A 19,302-nucleotide genomic window follows, 5' to 3' on the forward strand; every position below is an offset into this window, starting at 1 on the left:
ATAAGTAGAGTGCCTGTTTCTGATGGTGTTCATTCCTTTCCCAGCCGCAGGATGAAACTTGCAATTTTCTGGCAAGTGTTGAGTTTTGCCAACAACAGAAGCAAAACTTACTAGGAACTTGCTGTTGTCTCTCTGCTTGGGTTTAGCAGAGGAGTCACATGATTTGTTCCATTTGCACTTAGAAAGATGACATAGTGTTGGTTTCAGTGTGATTCACAACCTTAAGACATAGGAGCTTCATTTTTTTAAAGAATGAAAACAAAAGACTCGGTGCCGAGAATTTGAGCTCAGTGCACTTGAGAAATATTTGTGGGAGGTAAAAGTGTCAGTGTATGACATCTCTCCATCTCCCACTACCTTGGGACAACTGGAGAAAAGTTCAGTCCCTGGCACAAATTAGAGCTGTCTTAAACTTGCTCTAATTTAAAACAAGAATGAACCATCCTATCAGCCCCAGGATCAGCAGCAGGATTTTGGCCCCTTGCTGCCCTGTGCTTAAGCTGAGAATGTGAAGAAATCTAGCTGCTTGACAAAAGCAGCACTAAGTTTCCTTTGTACTGCTGAATCTTACAGAAATGTGCTTTCTGCCACCCCCAACATCCATCTTCAGTATCTCATCATAACAAGCCTTTTTAACCCAGTTGCTCAGCTCAACTCTCACCAATTGCATCTACCATATATATCTTTCTCACATACAACCACATTTCTTTCATAGCAACAAAAATAGCACACATGCAGAATACCTATAATGAGTGGGAACTGTGGCTACCCCATTCTCAAATCAAACCAAGTGCACCTTAATGACAGCAAGGGAGAAAGAAATGTTGCTCCTCTGTAGGCAGTAAGCCATCCATTTTATGGAGGACCTACCCCAGATGGGGGGTTAAGACGACAGTGGGCATATCTACACATGCAATTAATGAAAATTAATGAAAATACTCCAGAGCATATTGAGGGAGTCAGCCTGCCAGCCCATGGATGCTCTGACCAGCCTCCATGTGTGCAGGGAGGTCTGGCTGAAGTACAAGCGTGCTTCAGTGTGTGGCTAGCTGGCAGGCAGCCCCCACACTGACACATCCTTGTGCCTCAACCAATCACTCTGAAGCATGTGGAGCCCCATCGGAGCAGGCCTGGGTTGACAGGCTGACCCTCAGGTCCCCTGCCAGCCCGGGCTGCTCTGACCAAGCTCCATGTGCTATGGAGGGGCTGGCTGGGGCATAAGGGTGCTTCAGTGTGGGGGCTCCCTGCTGGTTAGCCCCACATTGAAGCACACTTGTGCCCCAGCCAGTCCCATCACTAGGGGTTGGCAACCATCCGCAGACGCTGCCAGCGGTGTCGGTGGCAGGGGTGGCAATGGTGTCAGTGGCAGGGGTGGCCAACAGTGGCAGTGGCGCCTTTTCATATGCGATGCACTGCCACGCTCAGGTGGTACATGTGCACCCCCTACATGTTGCCAGTGTGTACACATGTCCACTGAGTGATAAAGCTAGGAGAGAACCCCTGAGCTCCTGACTCTAGTCCTGTGCTTTCTTCTCTGTATGCCAAGAAGCTTTTGGAGGATAACTTCATTATTGTGCTTTAGGTGATTTACTGTATCAAACTAACTGCACACAAAACAACACTGCCACAGGGTTACACTTGTGTCTAGCTGGACTACCCTGCGGCAGCATTTATTAGTCTACTGCAACCTAACAGGGCCACAAGTGCAGGTGGTGACATTTGACTGTGGAGCTAATTAGTCAGCTTCACAGTAAATGCCTCGTGTAGATTTCACTTCCTTCACAGAGAAAAGTATAAAAGGTAAACAGTATAAACAGGTCAGAACAAATTAGATTTTGAAACAGGTTGCTTTTATCTGTATTAGAAATACATATATGGTTATATACTTACATATTTAAATGTACCTTAGTGTGCTAGTATTCTCAGGTGACTAAGAATCATAAACTAAGCATCAGTATAATATGCCACATAAAGTCCATAACGTCCTAATTCTGAACTGACTGCAAAAATAAACCTCTGAATCCATATGAAACCCCATTATATATATATATAAGGATTTCTATGCCTCCATTTTTTAAACAGAATCATGTTATAACTAAGATCTTTCTACTATAACTTATTTATGCTCATAAAAGTATGGAAATACTTACTGCATCCTTTTCAGGACTGCACACTTTAACCCAGAGTAAGTGATCTAGGAGCCAGTCTATGGGCTTATCTTTGTAGAACATTAAAAAAAACTCTACTATGAATGGCAAGTCTTCAGATTTAAACAACTTCCCTGAAAGCAAAATAAAAAGAAAGAAATTACATATTTAAATGGATTATTGTGGTCTACCTCTCACACTTCATGTTTTCCTTCTATACACAAACACAGAGAAAAATTCCAACACTACTTAACACAACGGAAGTTATGTCATGGACTTTGATAGGATGAGGTTTGTGCTGGATAGAAAAGTTTTTCTGTCCTACACAGTTTTGAGATTTCATTTTTTCTCCCGTACTACACTGAGACAAAGACAAGACCTTTTAAAAGCTTTGCCAAAAGAAAGCAAGTAGTAAACAGCCTGGTAGTAGGGCAATTATCTAAAGTGTGGGAGATCCAGACTGAAGTACCTAATTTGAATTAGGCAAAGCAAGGACTTGAACCCTGGGGCTATTCATAGCCTAGTTGAGTATTATTCTGGGGTGGGTCTTTTCAATTTATCTTGCCAGATATGTTCCATTTTGTATAAATACTCAGTACTCCAAAAAAACCCTTAATTATATAGCTCATGGATAAGGCACTCGCTGTTGAAAACCAGTGCTGTGAAAAGCAATGCTCTGCTGAGAAACACCACTGCTATCCTGAGACACTCCATGCATGCTAATTTCAAAACTACTAGCAATGTAGCTGCGTTAATGACACACTACTGCAGGGGTGGGCAAAATACGGCCTGCAGGCCAGAGCTAGGCCATGCTATCTGGCCTGCAGGACCCATAAAAAATCTAGAAAATTGTTATCTGCCTGTGGCTGCCTAAGGCACCAGCAGTGGCAGGACCCAGGAGAAGCAGGCGGCAGGACCCAGCACCTGCAGCAGCAAGGCCAGCTTGGTCCTGCCCCACCCCCAGTACCCCCACCCCCAACCAGAAGCCCTGCCTAGCAAGGAGTGCAAACTCAGCTAAGATCAGGGGGAGGGGAGGACTGACAGCAATTGCCCCAGTCTTTGGGGCCAGGCTGGCTCCTGCTGCATTCTGCGGTCCTGGGCACGCAGCCAGGAACTGCATGGTGCCGAAGTGGCAGGCGGGCAGGTGGGGGTTGGGGAGGAGTGGGGGGGGCGGGCAGAAAGATGGGGGAATAGGGGTGGTAGCAGTAGCAGGCAGGGGGGAAAGTGGCGACGAGCAGGTGGGCAGGAGCACAATGGCAGGGGGGGGGGACCACAGGGCCTGCGCTGGTGATCTGGGGCAAGGGCCATGGGGGCCCAGGTTGGGGTGGCAGGAGTGTGGAGCCTGAGGCTGAAGGGACTTTATGGAGCTGGGATGGGCTGCACCAGCAGGGAGACGGGGGGAGCCAGCCCAGCTCTATAGAGCTCCCCCAGCCCGGGCTTTGTGCTCTTGCCAGCCTGCCCTGGCCTCAGGGCATTGGAGTGGGCCCCAGGTGTTGCTGCACTCCCACCTGGCTGCTCGCTGCCACTTTCCACCCACCAGCCGCTACTGCCACCACCATTTCCTCATTTTCCTGTCTGCTGATGCTTCTCCCCAGCCCCTACCTGCCCGCCTGCCACTCTGGCACTACCTGGTTCCTGGCTGCATGGCCAAGACCACAGAATGCAGCAGAAGCAAACCCAACCTCTCTCAGCCCCCACTGTTCCCAGCTGGCTCTGTGAGGTGCTGGCCAGGCCAGGCTGGCTCCTGCTGCGTTCTTCAGTCCCAGCCATGCAGCCAGGAACCACATGGTACCAGAGCAGCTGTGGGGGGTGGGGAGGGAGGCGGCAGAAGAAGGGCAGTGGTTGCAGGTGGGGAGGGAGCAGGAGTGGTGGGCAGGAAGGTAGAGAAGCAGCAGGAGTAAGGGAGCGGTGGCAGGCAGGGAGGGGAAATGGTGGTGAGTGAGCAGGCAGCAGTGTGATGCCTGTGCTGGTGCCCCGGGGCCAGGCGCAGCAGGGGCTCTGCCTGCCATGGGCCACAAGTGCCTGGAGGCCTCACACCTCCTGCTACTGACGCTGGCCTCCCACCAGGTGAAACAACTGCCTGCCCCCGCACTACTGTGTGTGTACATACCAATAAACTCTTCCAGCAGAACTGATATAGCTACAGTGTTTCTAGTTTAGAAGCCAGCACTGGAGGAGTGAATGCAGTGTGTTTCAGCATGATGCTATCTTATGCCATACAGATATTCTATCCTGGACTTGAAAAATGTTTTCTAAGGAAAGTTAAATAAAAACTGGTACATTCCTACAGTTTGTTTTTTTTGTGTGTGAGAGAAAATGCTTATTTATCAAAACCAAGGAAACCCTAGGTACAGTACTTGAAAGTTTCCGGAATAGTTTTATCATTTCACCCAAAGATTTATCTAAACTGGGCAAAAGATAATTTAAAAATACAGCGTATGGTCTCATGTTCCTTCATCTAATATGAAAAAGTAAACAGTATCTAGTCTATGAGCTATTAAATACCTTAAAATTGTGTCTGATGTGTGGAGTTGACTCATAGGTGAGCGGGAACACAGACTTAACAGAATTAAGCTTAGTTTACATACAAAGTTGCACATGTTTAATTGAAGGTGCCAGTTTTTGACAGTTTAACAAAATCAGCTTGACTCTGTGTGGATCCTTATATGGGTTTGACCATTGCTGCCAAGTTTCTTTCAGTCCTGACCCCAATGGGTGCAACCAGATGAGTGTGCACATGCTTCTTGCAGCATCTCAAAGCCCTTTGAGATGCTGCAAGAGGCACGTGAGGGAATGGGAAAAAGTTCCCCGCACTGCAAATTTGCAGCACAAGGGCAAAAAAAAATGGGAGTGAATAAAAAGCAGGGCAGGGCACGGTCCCAGACCATGCCCTGAGGAAACCGGAGGCTGGGTCTTCCACAGAGATGCTCTGGTAGCAGCCAGTGCATCTCTATGGCTGGCCCTCACCCTGGTGCTGAAGCACGCTGCCTGCCTGTGCAGGGCAAGGCAGTGTGCCAGGTAAAGGAAGCTGGACCTGGGCTCCAATGCTGATAAGTAGGGGGTCGGGGGAGCTGGAGGGGTGAGGGGACCATAGGGGAGACCCCTGCTGGTGCCACCCGCTCCCCCAGCCCCCTGCCTCAGTGCACATGCCACTTAGGTGTTGGAGATAAATTGTGCCATTTGGGGCAAAATAACCTTGCCTTGCTCCTCCTGGATCTGCAGCCAGGGGGTACTAGAGCCCAGGGCCAACACCTGTGCTGTCCCCAGCAGTATAAAAAGCTGCCCTGTCAAGCTGTGGCCCTGTGCAGGGGCTGTGGCCCTGTGGTGGGATAGTCTGTGAGCTGTGCAGGGGGCTGCACCCTGTGGGGGACCAGGCAACCCACCCCTCCTGAGCAGTCCCCCCACAATCCACCCACACCTACCCACACACCCCACAGCTCCCCACATCCCTCCACAGCCACCCACATCCCCCTACCCTGCTTCCCAGCCCCCTCCTGCAAATCCCACAGTCCCCCAGCACACACCCCACATGCCCAGCTGGCAGACAGGATGAGATCTGCTGGGAGGAGCTGTGACTGCAGGGGCAGCTGTCCCCGCATCCTGGTTAGTGAAGGGGTTAGGGGCAGCTCTAACTGCTCTATGGTAAGAAAACCAAAGGCAAACAGCAAAACATATAGGTATTTAGAATTCGCTTTGTTATGATGATAGAAACACTGGTAGACTTCCAAATTGCTTTAGCACTGTAGATATATTAATAAAACATTCTCCAACTGATCACTGGCTCTCTGTCTCTCACTCTCTCTCTCTCTCTCTCTCTCTCTATATATATATATATATATAGTGGTCTTTTGTTTTACTTGTGGAGGAACGTGGATTTCGGGGTATTTTACAGAGTGACTTTGGGATTTTTTTTATCAGGGATTTTTCAGTTTTCCAATAGGGAACACAAAAATTCCTGCTAGGGAGGCCAGTGACAGGACCCTGCCTGCTCAGAGTTGGCACTCTGGACCCAGCTGGAGGTGGCTGACCTGGCCAACTGGGGCCAGGAGGACATGCTTTGACAGTTCAAAGCAGGCCACCACACTGGGAACATCTTCCGGGTGATAGCTACTCAGATGGCGGGGCAGGAGCACACAGGGCAGTAACACTGCAAATGGTCAACTTTGCAGCCACAGTCCACTGCTAGCTGGCCCAGAGGGGCAGATGCCTTTACTGGCTGTGCAGCCCCCATCCAGGTCTGGCAGGTGTGCAGCAGGTCACAGCCAGGCAGCAGCCCCCACTGCCAGACTACCCACTGCAGTGGGTAAAGGGTGCAGGGAACTCTCTAGGCTGCTTCAGCAGTCCAGCTGGCACAAAGGGTACTGTCCCCAGGTACCAACTGGCTGGGCCCCAGAAGCTCCTGAGAGCAAGTAGCCCTGAGCTACTTGACAGGGCAGCTTTTTGTACTGATGGGGCCAGGACAGGGCACCTTTTTATACTGCTGGGGACAGCACAGGTGCTGGCCCTGGGCTCTAGCTCCGCCTGGCTGCAGATCCAAGAGGAGCCAGGCAAGGTTATTTTGCCCCAAGTGGAACAATTTGCCCCACACCAAAGTGCATGTCCAGGCATGTTCACTGAGGTAAAAAGCCCTGGCTCAAATTTGCACCACTTCTATTTGAGCTGCTGCAAGTGCACATGCCTGCATGTGTGGATGCGCCCAATAGCTCATTTTCCATCTTTGGCTGGAAAGGTAAAAGGCACTTACATCAATGCACATGGCCCCCTTTCCCTTCATTCCTTTCTCACAATTTCTATTTTTTCCCACTGCAAAACATGTAAGAGTAAGATATAGTCCAATCTTTGCTAGAACAAAAGCTACTCTTTGAAGATGATTCTGCTGGCTATTTAAAAGTTGTTTGCTAATACTATATAACAATTCCCTTGATAGGAAAACAGTCGGAGCCATGTGTTATTATGGAGAGGCAGAATTTTGCTTACTGATATCTGGTAATCCAATCCATTTGGAAACACTAGGAAGGATCTAACAAAAATGTTAACCTTCTAATGTCTCCAGCTCTGAATAGACTCTCCCAAAAAAGGATGCATTTTGTGTGTGTGTGTATCCCTGAATTAATTCTTAATTATACCATCTTCATTATGCCATCTTGTCAAACTTGCATATTGAAAAAAAATCTGTACATTGAAGTATATATCTGACTTTGAATGGATATTTCTTGATAGGTCTATATTTTTCATATTATATCTTTTATGATCCAAGAAACATACGTATATATTTTACACACACACTTTATTATATAAGTAAAATATATTGCTTTAAAACAAAAACAAGCTTGTGTCCTAAATAAAATCTATTTTACATATATTGTAATCTTCAACAGTTTTAACTTCCTGAGAAAACTGTTGGGTACAAAATATCAAGATATTACAGGCCTGATAAGTTACATACTAAACATTCTTGTTCTTATTTCAGTTATTTTTGTCAAACATTTTTTTTCAAGGTAAAAAAAAATCTCACTATTAACTCCAATTATACTTTAGAAAATTATATTATTACTACAAATTATATATGAATACACTAATTACTAGAAACTGGCATACAAAATGTATGGTCACCTACATGAGAAATTTTACATGTAATTAACACCCAACTGCAAACACACATCTTCTAATTGCAGCTGCATGCATTTAAAATCAGTCATACTGTATTTACAAAATGAGGAGCATATTAGACGTGCAGTTTCAAAGACAGGCCTAATTTGTTTTTAAATCTATACCTGAACCTATAAAAAGGTTGCTTTGTAAAACATCCCTCCACCTGCTCTCCCAGCCCTGTCAATAGCTGCCCCACCCAGCCCCAGTGTCCCAGCTCTTAAAAAAGCCTGCACTCACCGGCTACTATAGCAGCTGTCAGGGCTTCTGTGGGCTCATGGCAGAGCCCCTGCACACAGCACAGGGTAGTGGGGATCGCCCCCCTGCCTGGCAGCAACTGGTGAGTGTGGGGATTTTATTTTTTATTTTTTTTAAGTGCTGAGACACTAGGGCCAGGTGGGGCAGCCATTGACAGGGCTGGGAGAGCAGGCAGGGGATGGGGGTTTGTGTCATAGCCCCACCCATGCAGCACGGGGCATTGGGCAGCAGCGGGGATCACACCCCCAGACCTACCAGGAGCCAGTGAGTGCGGGGCTTTTTATTTTTGTAAAGAGCCAGGATACTGGGGCTGGGCAGGGGATGGGACCTGTTTGATTCGGAGATTCGGCCACCATCAAATCTCCGAATCAGATTCAGCCAAATCAGTTCGGGACAGTGATTCAAATCACCAAATCGAATCGCTGTCTCCTGAATCGGCCAAATCTGAAGCGAATACTAGCTGCTTCGCACAGGTCTACTGATTAGACCCTGCACTAAAGAACAGTGCCAAACAGTAGCAAGGTTAAGATTGTTTTGGAGTCAGCCTGTGGTTACAGCATTTTCCGGAGAACCAGGGAAATTATAGGATGCCCTCTTAGGGTTGAGACAACTCTCTTTAAACCTATCTGGCTGATGCCATAACACTTACCGATAAATCCAAGCTGGGAGAATTCAAGAATCATCCATTCAGAGGACTGTTTAAGAGCGAAGCTTTTTACTGACTGAATATACTGTGGCTTGGCTATAATGTCGTCTTCCAGCTGGAAAAAAATAAAGTGAAACTGGTATTTTGACTTCTTACGGAGGTGGTAGTGGTCGTTGCATGTATAAATTATATTTTTATCATGTTATTATTGTAAAGCAAGTAACTGGGGATGCACCATACGACTGGACATGCTGGTAATTTGGCTATGTGTCTATAGATAACCCCATCTGAGCATCACTGACTAAATATTTGTATACAGAACTGCCTGTAATAGACTAGGCCAGGGATGGGCAAAATACAACCTGCAGGCCAAACCCAACCTGACAAAGGATTTTATTTGGCCTATGGTCGGCTCCTTGCCCCTGGTCAGCCCAGTCCAGACACAGGGGAGGGGGGAAGAGTGGAGGGCTGTGGAGTGTGGCGGTCCCACCACCCCCAAGTGTGCAGCATGGTGGCCACACTCCATTTCCCATCAGCCCCTGCAGCTGCTGCACTCCCAGACCTGGACCCGCTACCTGGACACCCCAGCCCATTCGCCCTGCACTTACCACAGGGGGCATCAGGGGTGGGGTCTCCATGGAGACCAACCAGGACCTCCGCAGGCAGGACATGCTTGGCTGGGCAGATGAGATGGGGCCATGGGTGGGCAGGAGGCAGGGTCTGGGAGCAGAACGGGCTGACCAGGATCACAGGGTAGTGACAGCACAGGGCTGGGGCCCGAGGCAGAGCGATGATCTGCTCCTCATACATCCCTTTGATGTGGGGAGTGGATCATGGCTCTGCCCCGAGCCCTGGCCCCGCGCTATCACCCCTTCACAATCCTAGCCTCCACCCACCCATTCTGCTCCTGGATGCTGCTCCCTGTCCACTCGTAGCCCCTTCCCATCTGCCTGGCCAAGTGTGCTCTGCCTGCAGGGGTTCCAGTCAACCTCCATTGAGACCCTGCCCACCCGCACCATTCAGCATCCCCAGTAGTGGATGCAGGGCAGATGGGCCTGGGCTGGATTGTATCAATTGCCCCTGTCCCATCCTTGCTGTGCCAGGCTGGGTTAGCACCCACCTTCACCAGGACACAAGAGCTCAGCCAAATTCCTAAAGTGGTCCTCCAGCCAAAATAATTGCCCATCCCTGGACTAGGCACTTTCCAGATACTCAAAAACTGGCTCGAATATCTGTCAGTTTAAGAACAAGCAAAGAAGAAAAAAAAAGAGGCAAAAGTAAAGGAAACAGTAATAGCCCACTGATATTTTAATCAGTACTAGTCACTAAGCACCATGACAGAAGTGGATCTTTACAGCAAACTTTGGATGTGGACCTGATGTGGTGGCAACCATTGATCCTCTTGGATCATGATGTATGCACCAGGGCCACTCAGGCCATCAATGTATATGCCTGGGCAGGAATTGTTGGAGGACTGGAGGCTACCCAGACCTTCCATCCTCTCTTTAGGCCACTGAGACAGAATACAAAGACCAGACTGAGTCCAGATGTTTGGTGCCTCCATGGCTGTAGTTGTATAAGTGTCTGGTAATCAAACCCAGGTCTCCTGTGTGGTAGACAAGGATTCTACCACTGAACCACAGAGGACTCATGGACCTGATGTCTGGCTGGGGAGATGGGCCAAGGTAAGCTGTACCATACCACAGTGGTAATGTGAGAAAGCAGGGAAGCAGTTACACAGAAAGCTAACAAATAGTTGGACACTGCAAGAAACATTAATGGTGCCAGGGAAGAAGCATTGTGAAGCTCAACAAAGGTCAGAAGAAAGTAGACCTTTGAAAGGCACAATAAAGCTTAAATCTGATGAGGAGTCAAGGAAAGGATTCAAAACAGCAAAAATGATCCAACCTCAACAAGCATGGAGAAGCTTCTCAGTTGCATTTTGCATAGTCTTGTGGAAACAAAAAGTGAATATTTGAGGCCAGAAGATGTTAGATTTGTCAAGGCTGAAGAACAAGGGCCTAAGTAAGAGATCTGACTGAAGTGAAACAAATACATTATGCATCGTGGAACTATTGAAGGGAAAGCAACAATTGTATGTGTGTGTGATTTGGACATGTGGAACAAGGAATGGGGTTTCAAATGCCGTGGACTGGGGGAAATGATTATGTTGTCAACAGTGAAAGAGAAAGCAAGGAGGTTTGCAAGGGAAGGGAAGGAATTCTGATTTGGCCATGTCATCAGCTTGACAGAGACAACATGAGATGCAGGATTTGATTTAAGGAAATAGTTATGCAATGGAGAAATGAATTTGCAAGAGACTGAAACCAAATGACCTAACGAGATTATCTAGAGAAGGAGTAGTTTACCTGTGGCATGCATGCCACAAGTGGCACAGTGGCTGCCTATGTGTGTGGCAGCTTCTCTGACCAGGGAGGGGGCAGGGAGCACACAGTGGGAGATAGGGCAGGGAGCAAAAAGCAAAGCAGCAGATTGGGTAGCAGAAGGGGATTGAAGTAGAATTTGGAGAGGGCACAGGTTTAATTTGTGGCACACCTGCCAAAAAAGGCAGGATGTAAACAAAGAAGATCAAAGAGGCAAGGAGAAAGTGTTGATGAAATGAGAGAGTAAGTAAAAAGAAAAGCACACAAAGGGACACTGAAGGAATGAGAAAACCAAGAAAGTATGCTGAACTCAAAAGGAAGAAAGACCATGAAGTGTCACAAAGCAGCATAAAAGACAAGGATATACAGGAAGCCCTGTGATTTACCCTGCTATTAAAAGCCTGTTTGTGCAGTGTAAAGAAAGTAGGCCAGGAGGAATTCTAGATCCATAGCACTGAAAGCCAGAAGGACCACCACTCTAATATGAGGCCACTTCGGTTCATGACCCATTAAGTTTTGTCCAGTTTGCCCTGCATTGAGCCCAACAACTTATGTTCAGCTGAAGCTTATTTTCTAAAATGGCATCCAGTTTTGATCTGAAGACAAATTTGCTAGTTTGTTCCAGTGGATAATCCCCTTTACTGCTAAGGAAAATTGTGTCCATTTTCTAATTTGAATTCACCCAACATCAGCTTTCAGTCCTGGAATATTTTTATCTAACTTGAAGAAACTAAGCCAGTGCAATAGTTATACCGTGCCTGCTCAAGAAACTTGGAGGTGAAGGAAAAGAGGAGGGCCTCAAATTGCATAATCCAGTTGCTAGGGTTGCTTTCTGGGAAACTAAGCAGCACATGGATACATGCATATTCTCCTTTATTCATTAGCCCATTCACAAGAGTGAGGGAACATGGATTATACAAATGGCAAAACAGAAAATGGGCCTTCAGAACGTGATTTTTTGGCAAATCAAAAAAAAAAAAAAAGGTAAAAAAACAAAATGGAAAATGGATGTTGTTCAGATTTCAATAAAGAAAGTAGTTCACTTTTCACATATTGTTTTTAAATATTTCAATATATTTATCATATTTAAAACAATGCAAAAGTACTATTTTTCCCTCAAGATGTCCAGCTGCAACATACTCCACAGGATACTTTTTTATTTTAATGTGTATGAAAAATAAGTTGCACATTTAGAAACACACAGATAATGTCACATTTTCAGAGACCCTCCAAATAAAGGGTTTGACCAAAGCCTACCAAAATCAACTAAAAGACTTTTTTTTATGGGCTTTTGGTCAGGTCCAAAGAGCATTAGCAAAGTTAAAATCCCAGTTCATACATAAGCATATAGTGACACTGTAGTAAAAATATAATTGGGAATTAGAATACAAACTGCATTTTCTTCTCTAAAGAACTATGTATAGATACATTTTAATGTGTTTCCTGTTATCAGTGAACAGCCTTAATAAACAGTTGTCTTCCAAATGATCTCAGTTGTATGAGGTTTACTAATTAGTCTACCCAAGATCTCCTTTAGTTAAATGGACTGAGGTTCAGATTATTCCTACTGGTTTTCTTTACTACCAGGCAAAACGTTGAAGGTAATTGCATTAAATAGAAAAAGAAATTGTGAGATGGCAGATATGTTACAAACAGCAAAGCAGAACAGGATTTCAAATAAATAACTTTGAGCTGATAACAAATTCTGGATGATGATGCTGGTGTCTGCTGTCATTTTAATGCTTTCATTTTCATTCCCTCGAGTGTCGATAGAAAACACTTCCCAACAACAGTTGAAACTGAGCTTCTTAAAGATGCTTTCAGCTTTGAAAATGAGTAATTACCTCAGCATGTACAAGTGTAAATGGACCCAGAGAATAATTGCATCTCCTTCCAGCTATGAAATGATATCATTGCCTGCTTTTATGGTTGTCTTAAAACCCCATTATCCTGGTGCTCCTATTATTACAAGTGTCCCATGGGGCTCTTATGGACTGCAGAAAATCTGAACAGTTAACAGCAAAAATGATCCAACTGCCTGTAAACTTCTCTCAATCATATTGATTAACAAAGACATTACCAAACAGAGGAGAAGAAATGAAGAGGTAATAGCTCATCACATATGGAACTCAAACTAGAAGACATGACCAAACATATATTAGTGCCTATTATCATCTTCCAAGTGGTTATTTTTAGTCAATCAATAGCCCAAATCCATTCCTAATGCAAGCTAATTGGTTTCAATACACTTCAGAAAGCAACTTGCTTAGTCTCTCATTCAGTAATACACTTAAAAGCCTGTTTGTGTGTTTTGTTGAAGTCAGGATTTAGGTGACATGTTAAATCTAATTCTTATATTGAATTTCAGAAATCTATAATTACCAAAATGATACCATTTATAAAAATGCTGTAATATAAAAGTTGTCCAAGTTTTTGGTTTTCTTCACAATACTAAACACACTTTTAGGTGTCAGCAAGTGTCAGAAAACCTTTAATTTCATTCTAAAATGTTTCTAATATAGCAATGAAGTGAGTATTTTAGAACTTTTGCTCCACACTGTTATGAAGCTTTCTAAATAGTGACCTAGGGCATTCACACTAGATCCATACTTGGAATAGGACCTCAGATGCCTCTATGGCACCATTTTACCCAGCTTGATAACTGGACTCTATGAAAGCCTCTCTGTACAGGTCACAGTCTGTGCTGGGGAAGAAACTGGAGACTGGGCAGGCCAGAGAGAAGACAAAGTCTCTTCAAACCCTGCAGTTAAGTCCTAAAATATAATCCAGCTGTAAGGAGTACTGCACTTTCTGAACTCAGGGCTCAGTCTACATGACACAATCCAGACCTTAAGATTTCCTGGATAATGGAAAATGTGTAATTATCCCTAAAGAAAGATGAAAATTCATTGTCATCATTATGCACTAACACTGGGAGGAGAAGTGTAAGAAGAACAAATTATCATAATAAAAACAGAAGTTGAGAAAGCTAATTCTAATATGCCTAAAATGCTTGGATAACATTTTCTGAAAATACACAGTAATTTAGGAGCCTTAGCACTATTTTCTAATAACTCTTAGGAACAACAATAACAATGTCTCACTGATTGTCATTGATACTTAGACCCGGAAATGCCTACAACATATTTAAAAATAGGCATTCAATTTGCGAGTAAAAACGGTCAAAACATTTCTAAAAGTATGTTTTAAAATTAGAAATACTATAATTCCCTCGCATGCCATGTACACCCAAATAAGACACTCACCTTATTTTTGGGAAGGCAGACTGAAGAAAAAAAGATTTTTCCAGAGTTATGGCTACATACAATACAGAGCCTAATCTTCAGCTCATTTACCCTTCCTTCCTGCTCAGGCAAAAGCTACAGTTTTTAGTTTTTATTCTAAAAGCTAAATTCTACTCTTTCACAGTTGAATTGTCAGCAACTCTTGGTTGCTCACCCACAAACTAAAACTGTAGCTGCTGCTGAAGATTAGACTTCAAGGACAGATCTAGGACTGTCAAAACAGCCTGCAGGGCTGTGAAATAGGAGAAAAGAGACCAGAATAGCTAAATTGCAACTTTGTCCATAAAACTGCTGAAGAAAGGCTACCATGATTAGTGGAACATTAAGACCATTAAAATGGAATATGGGTCATAAACAAGGATCCTGGTTTTCCTTGATGAAAAAAAAACAACAAATTCTCTGATAAACCTCCCCAAATCTGCAATTAAAATGAAACACCACTATATATATACACGTATCAACTGAACACAAGATTTTATTGACATATTTACAATTTTAAATCAATTTGGAAGCCTACCAGTGCCTCAATCACTATAGTAAAATATATTTTAAGTAGCTATAAATTTTGGTATTTGATTTTGGGTTTTTTTATGAGGAGTGCGATAAAGATTTTTTTGGCCGATACCAACAGCTGATTATTAGCCAGCCACATCAGCCGATACTGATCTGATTGCCAGTATGAAGACTGGCAGCTTGTAGAACAGCATCCAGCTGGTAAGTCTGTGGGGGAGGAAGGGGCGTGGTGTGGAGCAGATCAAGACCCCCCATGGTGAGGGAGGGAGTGGGGCAGGTGCAGGCTCTGCCCAGCCAGGGCAGGGTTGGGTGTGGGACAGAGCCGTGGGTGGTTCGTCTGAGATTGAGGGTGGGGAGGGGACTGCAAGGGGAGGTGGCTCCCACTGCTGCATGCACCCCCAGGGGAGATATCAGGGGCTCATGCCCCCTGGATTTCTGTGATGAGCAAGGGTGGGCTGTCTGCTGCAGCCTCAGGGCCAGGGGCTATGTCAGTCTCTTCCTGGCGAAGGGACTGGGCTAAGGCTATGCTTGGGGCAGGCAGGGTGGGGCAGGCGGCAGCAGCACTGGGAGGGGGGAGGTTATTGTGGGGGTTTCAGCCATCCCAAAATTTGCCATAGCCCCCCTTCCAGCACTGCCACCACCTGCCTTGCCTCCATCCGCCCCAAGCGTAGCCTTAGCCCCTCCCCCCCTATGCTGGGAAGAGGCTGGGGGGGGGGCCCGGCCCCACCACTTCTCCTTAGCCCCCCCCCCCCTATGCTGGGAAGAGGCTGGCGGAGCCCCTGGCCCCAAGCCCCACACACAAATCTGGAGTGCACATGCCCATCATGCGTCCTCTGTGGATGCGCGCAGCAGTGGGGACCGGCCCTCCCCCCCCCAGATGAGCTGCCCATTGCTCTATTCCGCTCCCTACCCCAACTGGGAGTGCCCGCCCCTGCCCCAGCCCCACTCCCTCCCTCACCATGGGGGCCTTAATCTACCCCACCATGCTCCTTCCCCCTCACAGACTTACTGGCCGGATGCTGCTCACCAAGCTGCTGGGCTGCATTCCTGGCCACGTGAACACTGTGGCTGTGTGCATGCATGTGGCATTTATCGTTAACATTATTGGCCACATAGGCCAAAAAAGTCAACTGCCGAGTATGTCAATTTTCCTTTTATTAGTGCTTACACGATATAGATTGATATCAGTGCACTTCTATTTTTTATCACAGAAAATCAAACTCCCCCTGTCCCCTTAGCTCACCAGGACACAAGTCCAGGCCCCTCACTTCCAAACCACAGCCACCCAGCCCTACCGGTGCCCCTCACTCCCCTCCCACAGCACCCCTCCCCAGCCCTCCTGATGCCCCTCACTCCCCACCCACAGTCCCCTACCCCTCCAGCTCTGCTAGAGGGGGTCCCCAGCTGTCAGGGCTATGGGGCCAGGGACCTGGGTCTGCAACCCCCTGCCCCAACAGCAGCACCCAAGCCCCAGGGAGGTGGTGGCTACTGTGGCCCAAGCAGGGAGTCAGACAACCATCCACTATATGGACATCAACCAGCACACCATTCTCTCTCATCGAAAAATAATGTTTTTGTCCTCTACCATACCATTGACCAAAATTCCCAGAATCAGCCAGAACTACCTTCTGGCAAAAAGAATGGGAGAAACTAGGTGACAACGCTGTTGAGTGGAGCTGGTGAGCAATTACCCGAATGGGGAGTTAGCATCTGGCTCCAGTTACAAACAACACACATGGCAGAGCTTGAACAGATTGAGAGTGGGTTTCAGCAGATGCAACTTTCTCATGAAATCATGGGGCTTCTAAACAACTGACTGACAAGGTTGGCAGGAAAAGCAAACCATGGTTCTGCTCCTGAGATGTTGCCAATGCACCCCACAAGTTTTGGAAACACCAACACCAGAAGCAGTGGCCTGTGTAGAATACTAGGGGCAGACCATATAAAAAGGGTGGACTGGGGACATGTCAAAGATTAAAAAAATTCTGAAGAAACTTATCATTTTGTAATCTCCTGTGGAATAGGCATTCTGGTGTCTGGCTAGCTCTGCTCCCAAGTCATTTGTAAGGTTTTGAAAATGCTGGACTCCAGGAAAAACTAGCAGCCCTTCTTTGGGATCAGTCATGCTGCTACATAACTATGGGTTCCCTCCTGCTCCATACTTCCAGGATCCATCAAGGAATTGAGAGCACCTCATTCCTTTTTTTAATTCCCTCCTCACGTGTGGAAACAACTGAATAACATGATTCTGGGGTTTTTAGAACCTCTCCTCTCCAGCTGAGCCCAGCAAACACTAAATGGAAGTAAACTTGCCTTCTAACTGCTATTCTTACCTGGGTTTTGTTTCTCTCTCATCACAATCTCTTGTATTTTTAGTTCTGGTTAGTTTAGTGCTGCTACAATACAGCTGTTGTGCAACATGCTGAGGTTGTAACAAGGAAAATGTTGCAATGCCCTACAAACAGCTAACAGGCCAGCTGTCTTGACACACACTAAAGTACACACTGAACTTTTTGGGAGCTTCTTTGGATCCAAACTCCCCATACCTTCTGCAAACGTTGCTCTTTGGATTCTGCAGTTTAGTCTCCCTACCCCCACCCTGGCAGCTTGTTTTAATGACATATACAGGTACCTATTTTCCCATTTGGAAAAATCCTTTGCAAGTTTGTGTTCTATTGTTATCTGGGCTATTATCTGGAGCTACAAAACACACTTTCCATACATACAGCAAGAAAGAACTCTATTAAAACACCAGTTTCCCTACCACAGGCAAAAAGCTGTTAATGGGTCAGTTAGATTTGCAATCAATTATTATTCAACCCTAAAAGTATTAGAAAGCTACAAGTGAAGTTGATCAAATAATGTATAGTTGAGAGATGCAGATAAGAAGATATAACAAACTTGAGCTTAAAAAGGGCATGGGCATTTATAGTTAAAAGCACAGATGACTTGTATCTTTACTATGATATTTAAAACTAATTAACTAGTAGAAGTTAAAAATCAGTACATTTTTATTGTAATTATTTATTGACAATATAAACATACCTGTAAATAAAATGTTCCCTTAGGTTGGGCATACAGCATTAAAAAGCTATAATCCAAATTCTGTTTAGTTCTCCACCTAAATATAAGCAGCAAATTCTGATAAGGTTTCTCTGGGTTTTACGGAGTTGTTATTAATACAGCCATTACAACACTCTAGGTATGATTCAAGTACTACCGTCACTCATTGTTAACTAAATCAGAGGGAAGATGGTAAAATACAATTTGCTGATCTAAATAAACTATTTTAAAATGTCCTCTAAACTCAGCATATTGCAAATACTGCTTTTTTCAAGAACTGTTTGAATGTATTTCTTTAAAAAAAATCCATAAACAAATAACCCTTGATCAATGAACCAATTTATCTAGGTCAGATGACCTAAAGAAGTCCTCTCGTTTTATTCTGACCAGCAAAATTTGGCGTGATTAAAATCTCTAAGTTTTTCAACATGCAGTAAAACAGTGCCAATATTAGTCAACAATACAGAAGCAGGTTAATAAATTTCATTATGAAGTTAGTGGTATAATATAGATTTTTCTCTAAACAGTAGGTAATACCTTTTTTTGGCCAAAAAAGTTGAGGTTTATTAAATCAGTGACCAGACTTTAGAGTAAGAGATTTTTTAAAAAAATTACATGTAGAACGAATTTCCAAAGTTAATAGATATGGTACATCTGATAGGGTTAAGACTTAATTTAAAGTATCAAATTACATGTACCTGATATTTCTAAGCTAGAAATACATACACTTTTACTATCTGAAAATAGGTGTATATATTTATTTTTCAATGCTGTATAATGTTGCTTACTGACATAGCAACTTTTTAATACTTGATACCAAATCCTGCCTCCTTTTAATGAATTTGGAGCAAGTGAACCACATATATTGCCAGGAATGAACAGTTATTAGTTAAGTGTACTGGTTAAGTGATTAGTTATAATATCAAAGCAACAACAGAAGTTAGATGTTAATTAAGCCCACTCAAACTGTCATTAGTTAAGGGCCAAGTAAGGTGATAGTTACAGAATTACAGAGTTTAATCATTATCTGTCAGATAACAATGGGGACAATGGGAAGAAGTTTTTTTTTGGTATTATCTATTCAATTCTAAACCTGTATGATTTCCAGGAGTAAAAGTATTTGAGTAGTAGAGAAACTGGAGAAAGTCTAGCTTTTATTTGAAGTTGTTGGGAACTGCTATCCACTGAAATAATAATGGTTTCAAGGAACCTGAAGGCCTTTTTTTCTCTGAAAAACATCACACCTTATCAGTTCATTAACAATTGCAAAAGTCCTCAGTCTTTACTTTTGGAAAAATGTTCTTAGAAAGTTTTCACACAGCTTATCTTACCTCACT

At 44.7% G+C, this 19,302-nt stretch overlaps 1 protein-coding gene across 1 annotated transcript in view; it reads right to left on the minus strand.

Moving 5' to 3' along the window:
• Nucleotides 1-19,302, minus strand: part of MGAT4D (MGAT4 family member D) — a gene marked incomplete at its 5' end in the record, with an annotated part of 47,808 nt that overhangs the window by 19,820 nt on the left and 8,686 nt on the right. The window contains 4 exons of the mRNA XM_025211691.1: nt 2,151-2,281; nt 8,704-8,815; nt 17,948-18,029; nt 19,301-19,302. The exon at nt 19,301-19,302 is cut by the window's right edge and continues 106 nt beyond it. Of these exons, the coding sequence (XP_025067476.1) occupies nt 2,151-2,281; nt 8,704-8,815; nt 17,948-18,029; nt 19,301-19,302 (327 nt within the window). The remainder of the gene's footprint in view (nt 1-2,150; nt 2,282-8,703; nt 8,816-17,947; nt 18,030-19,300) is intronic.

The sequence above is a fragment of the Alligator sinensis genome, unplaced genomic scaffold, assembly GCF_000455745.1.
Source record: "Alligator sinensis unplaced genomic scaffold, ASM45574v1 scaffold554_1, whole genome shotgun sequence".
In the NCBI taxonomy this organism is placed as follows: Eukaryota; Metazoa; Chordata; order Crocodylia; family Alligatoridae; genus Alligator; species Alligator sinensis.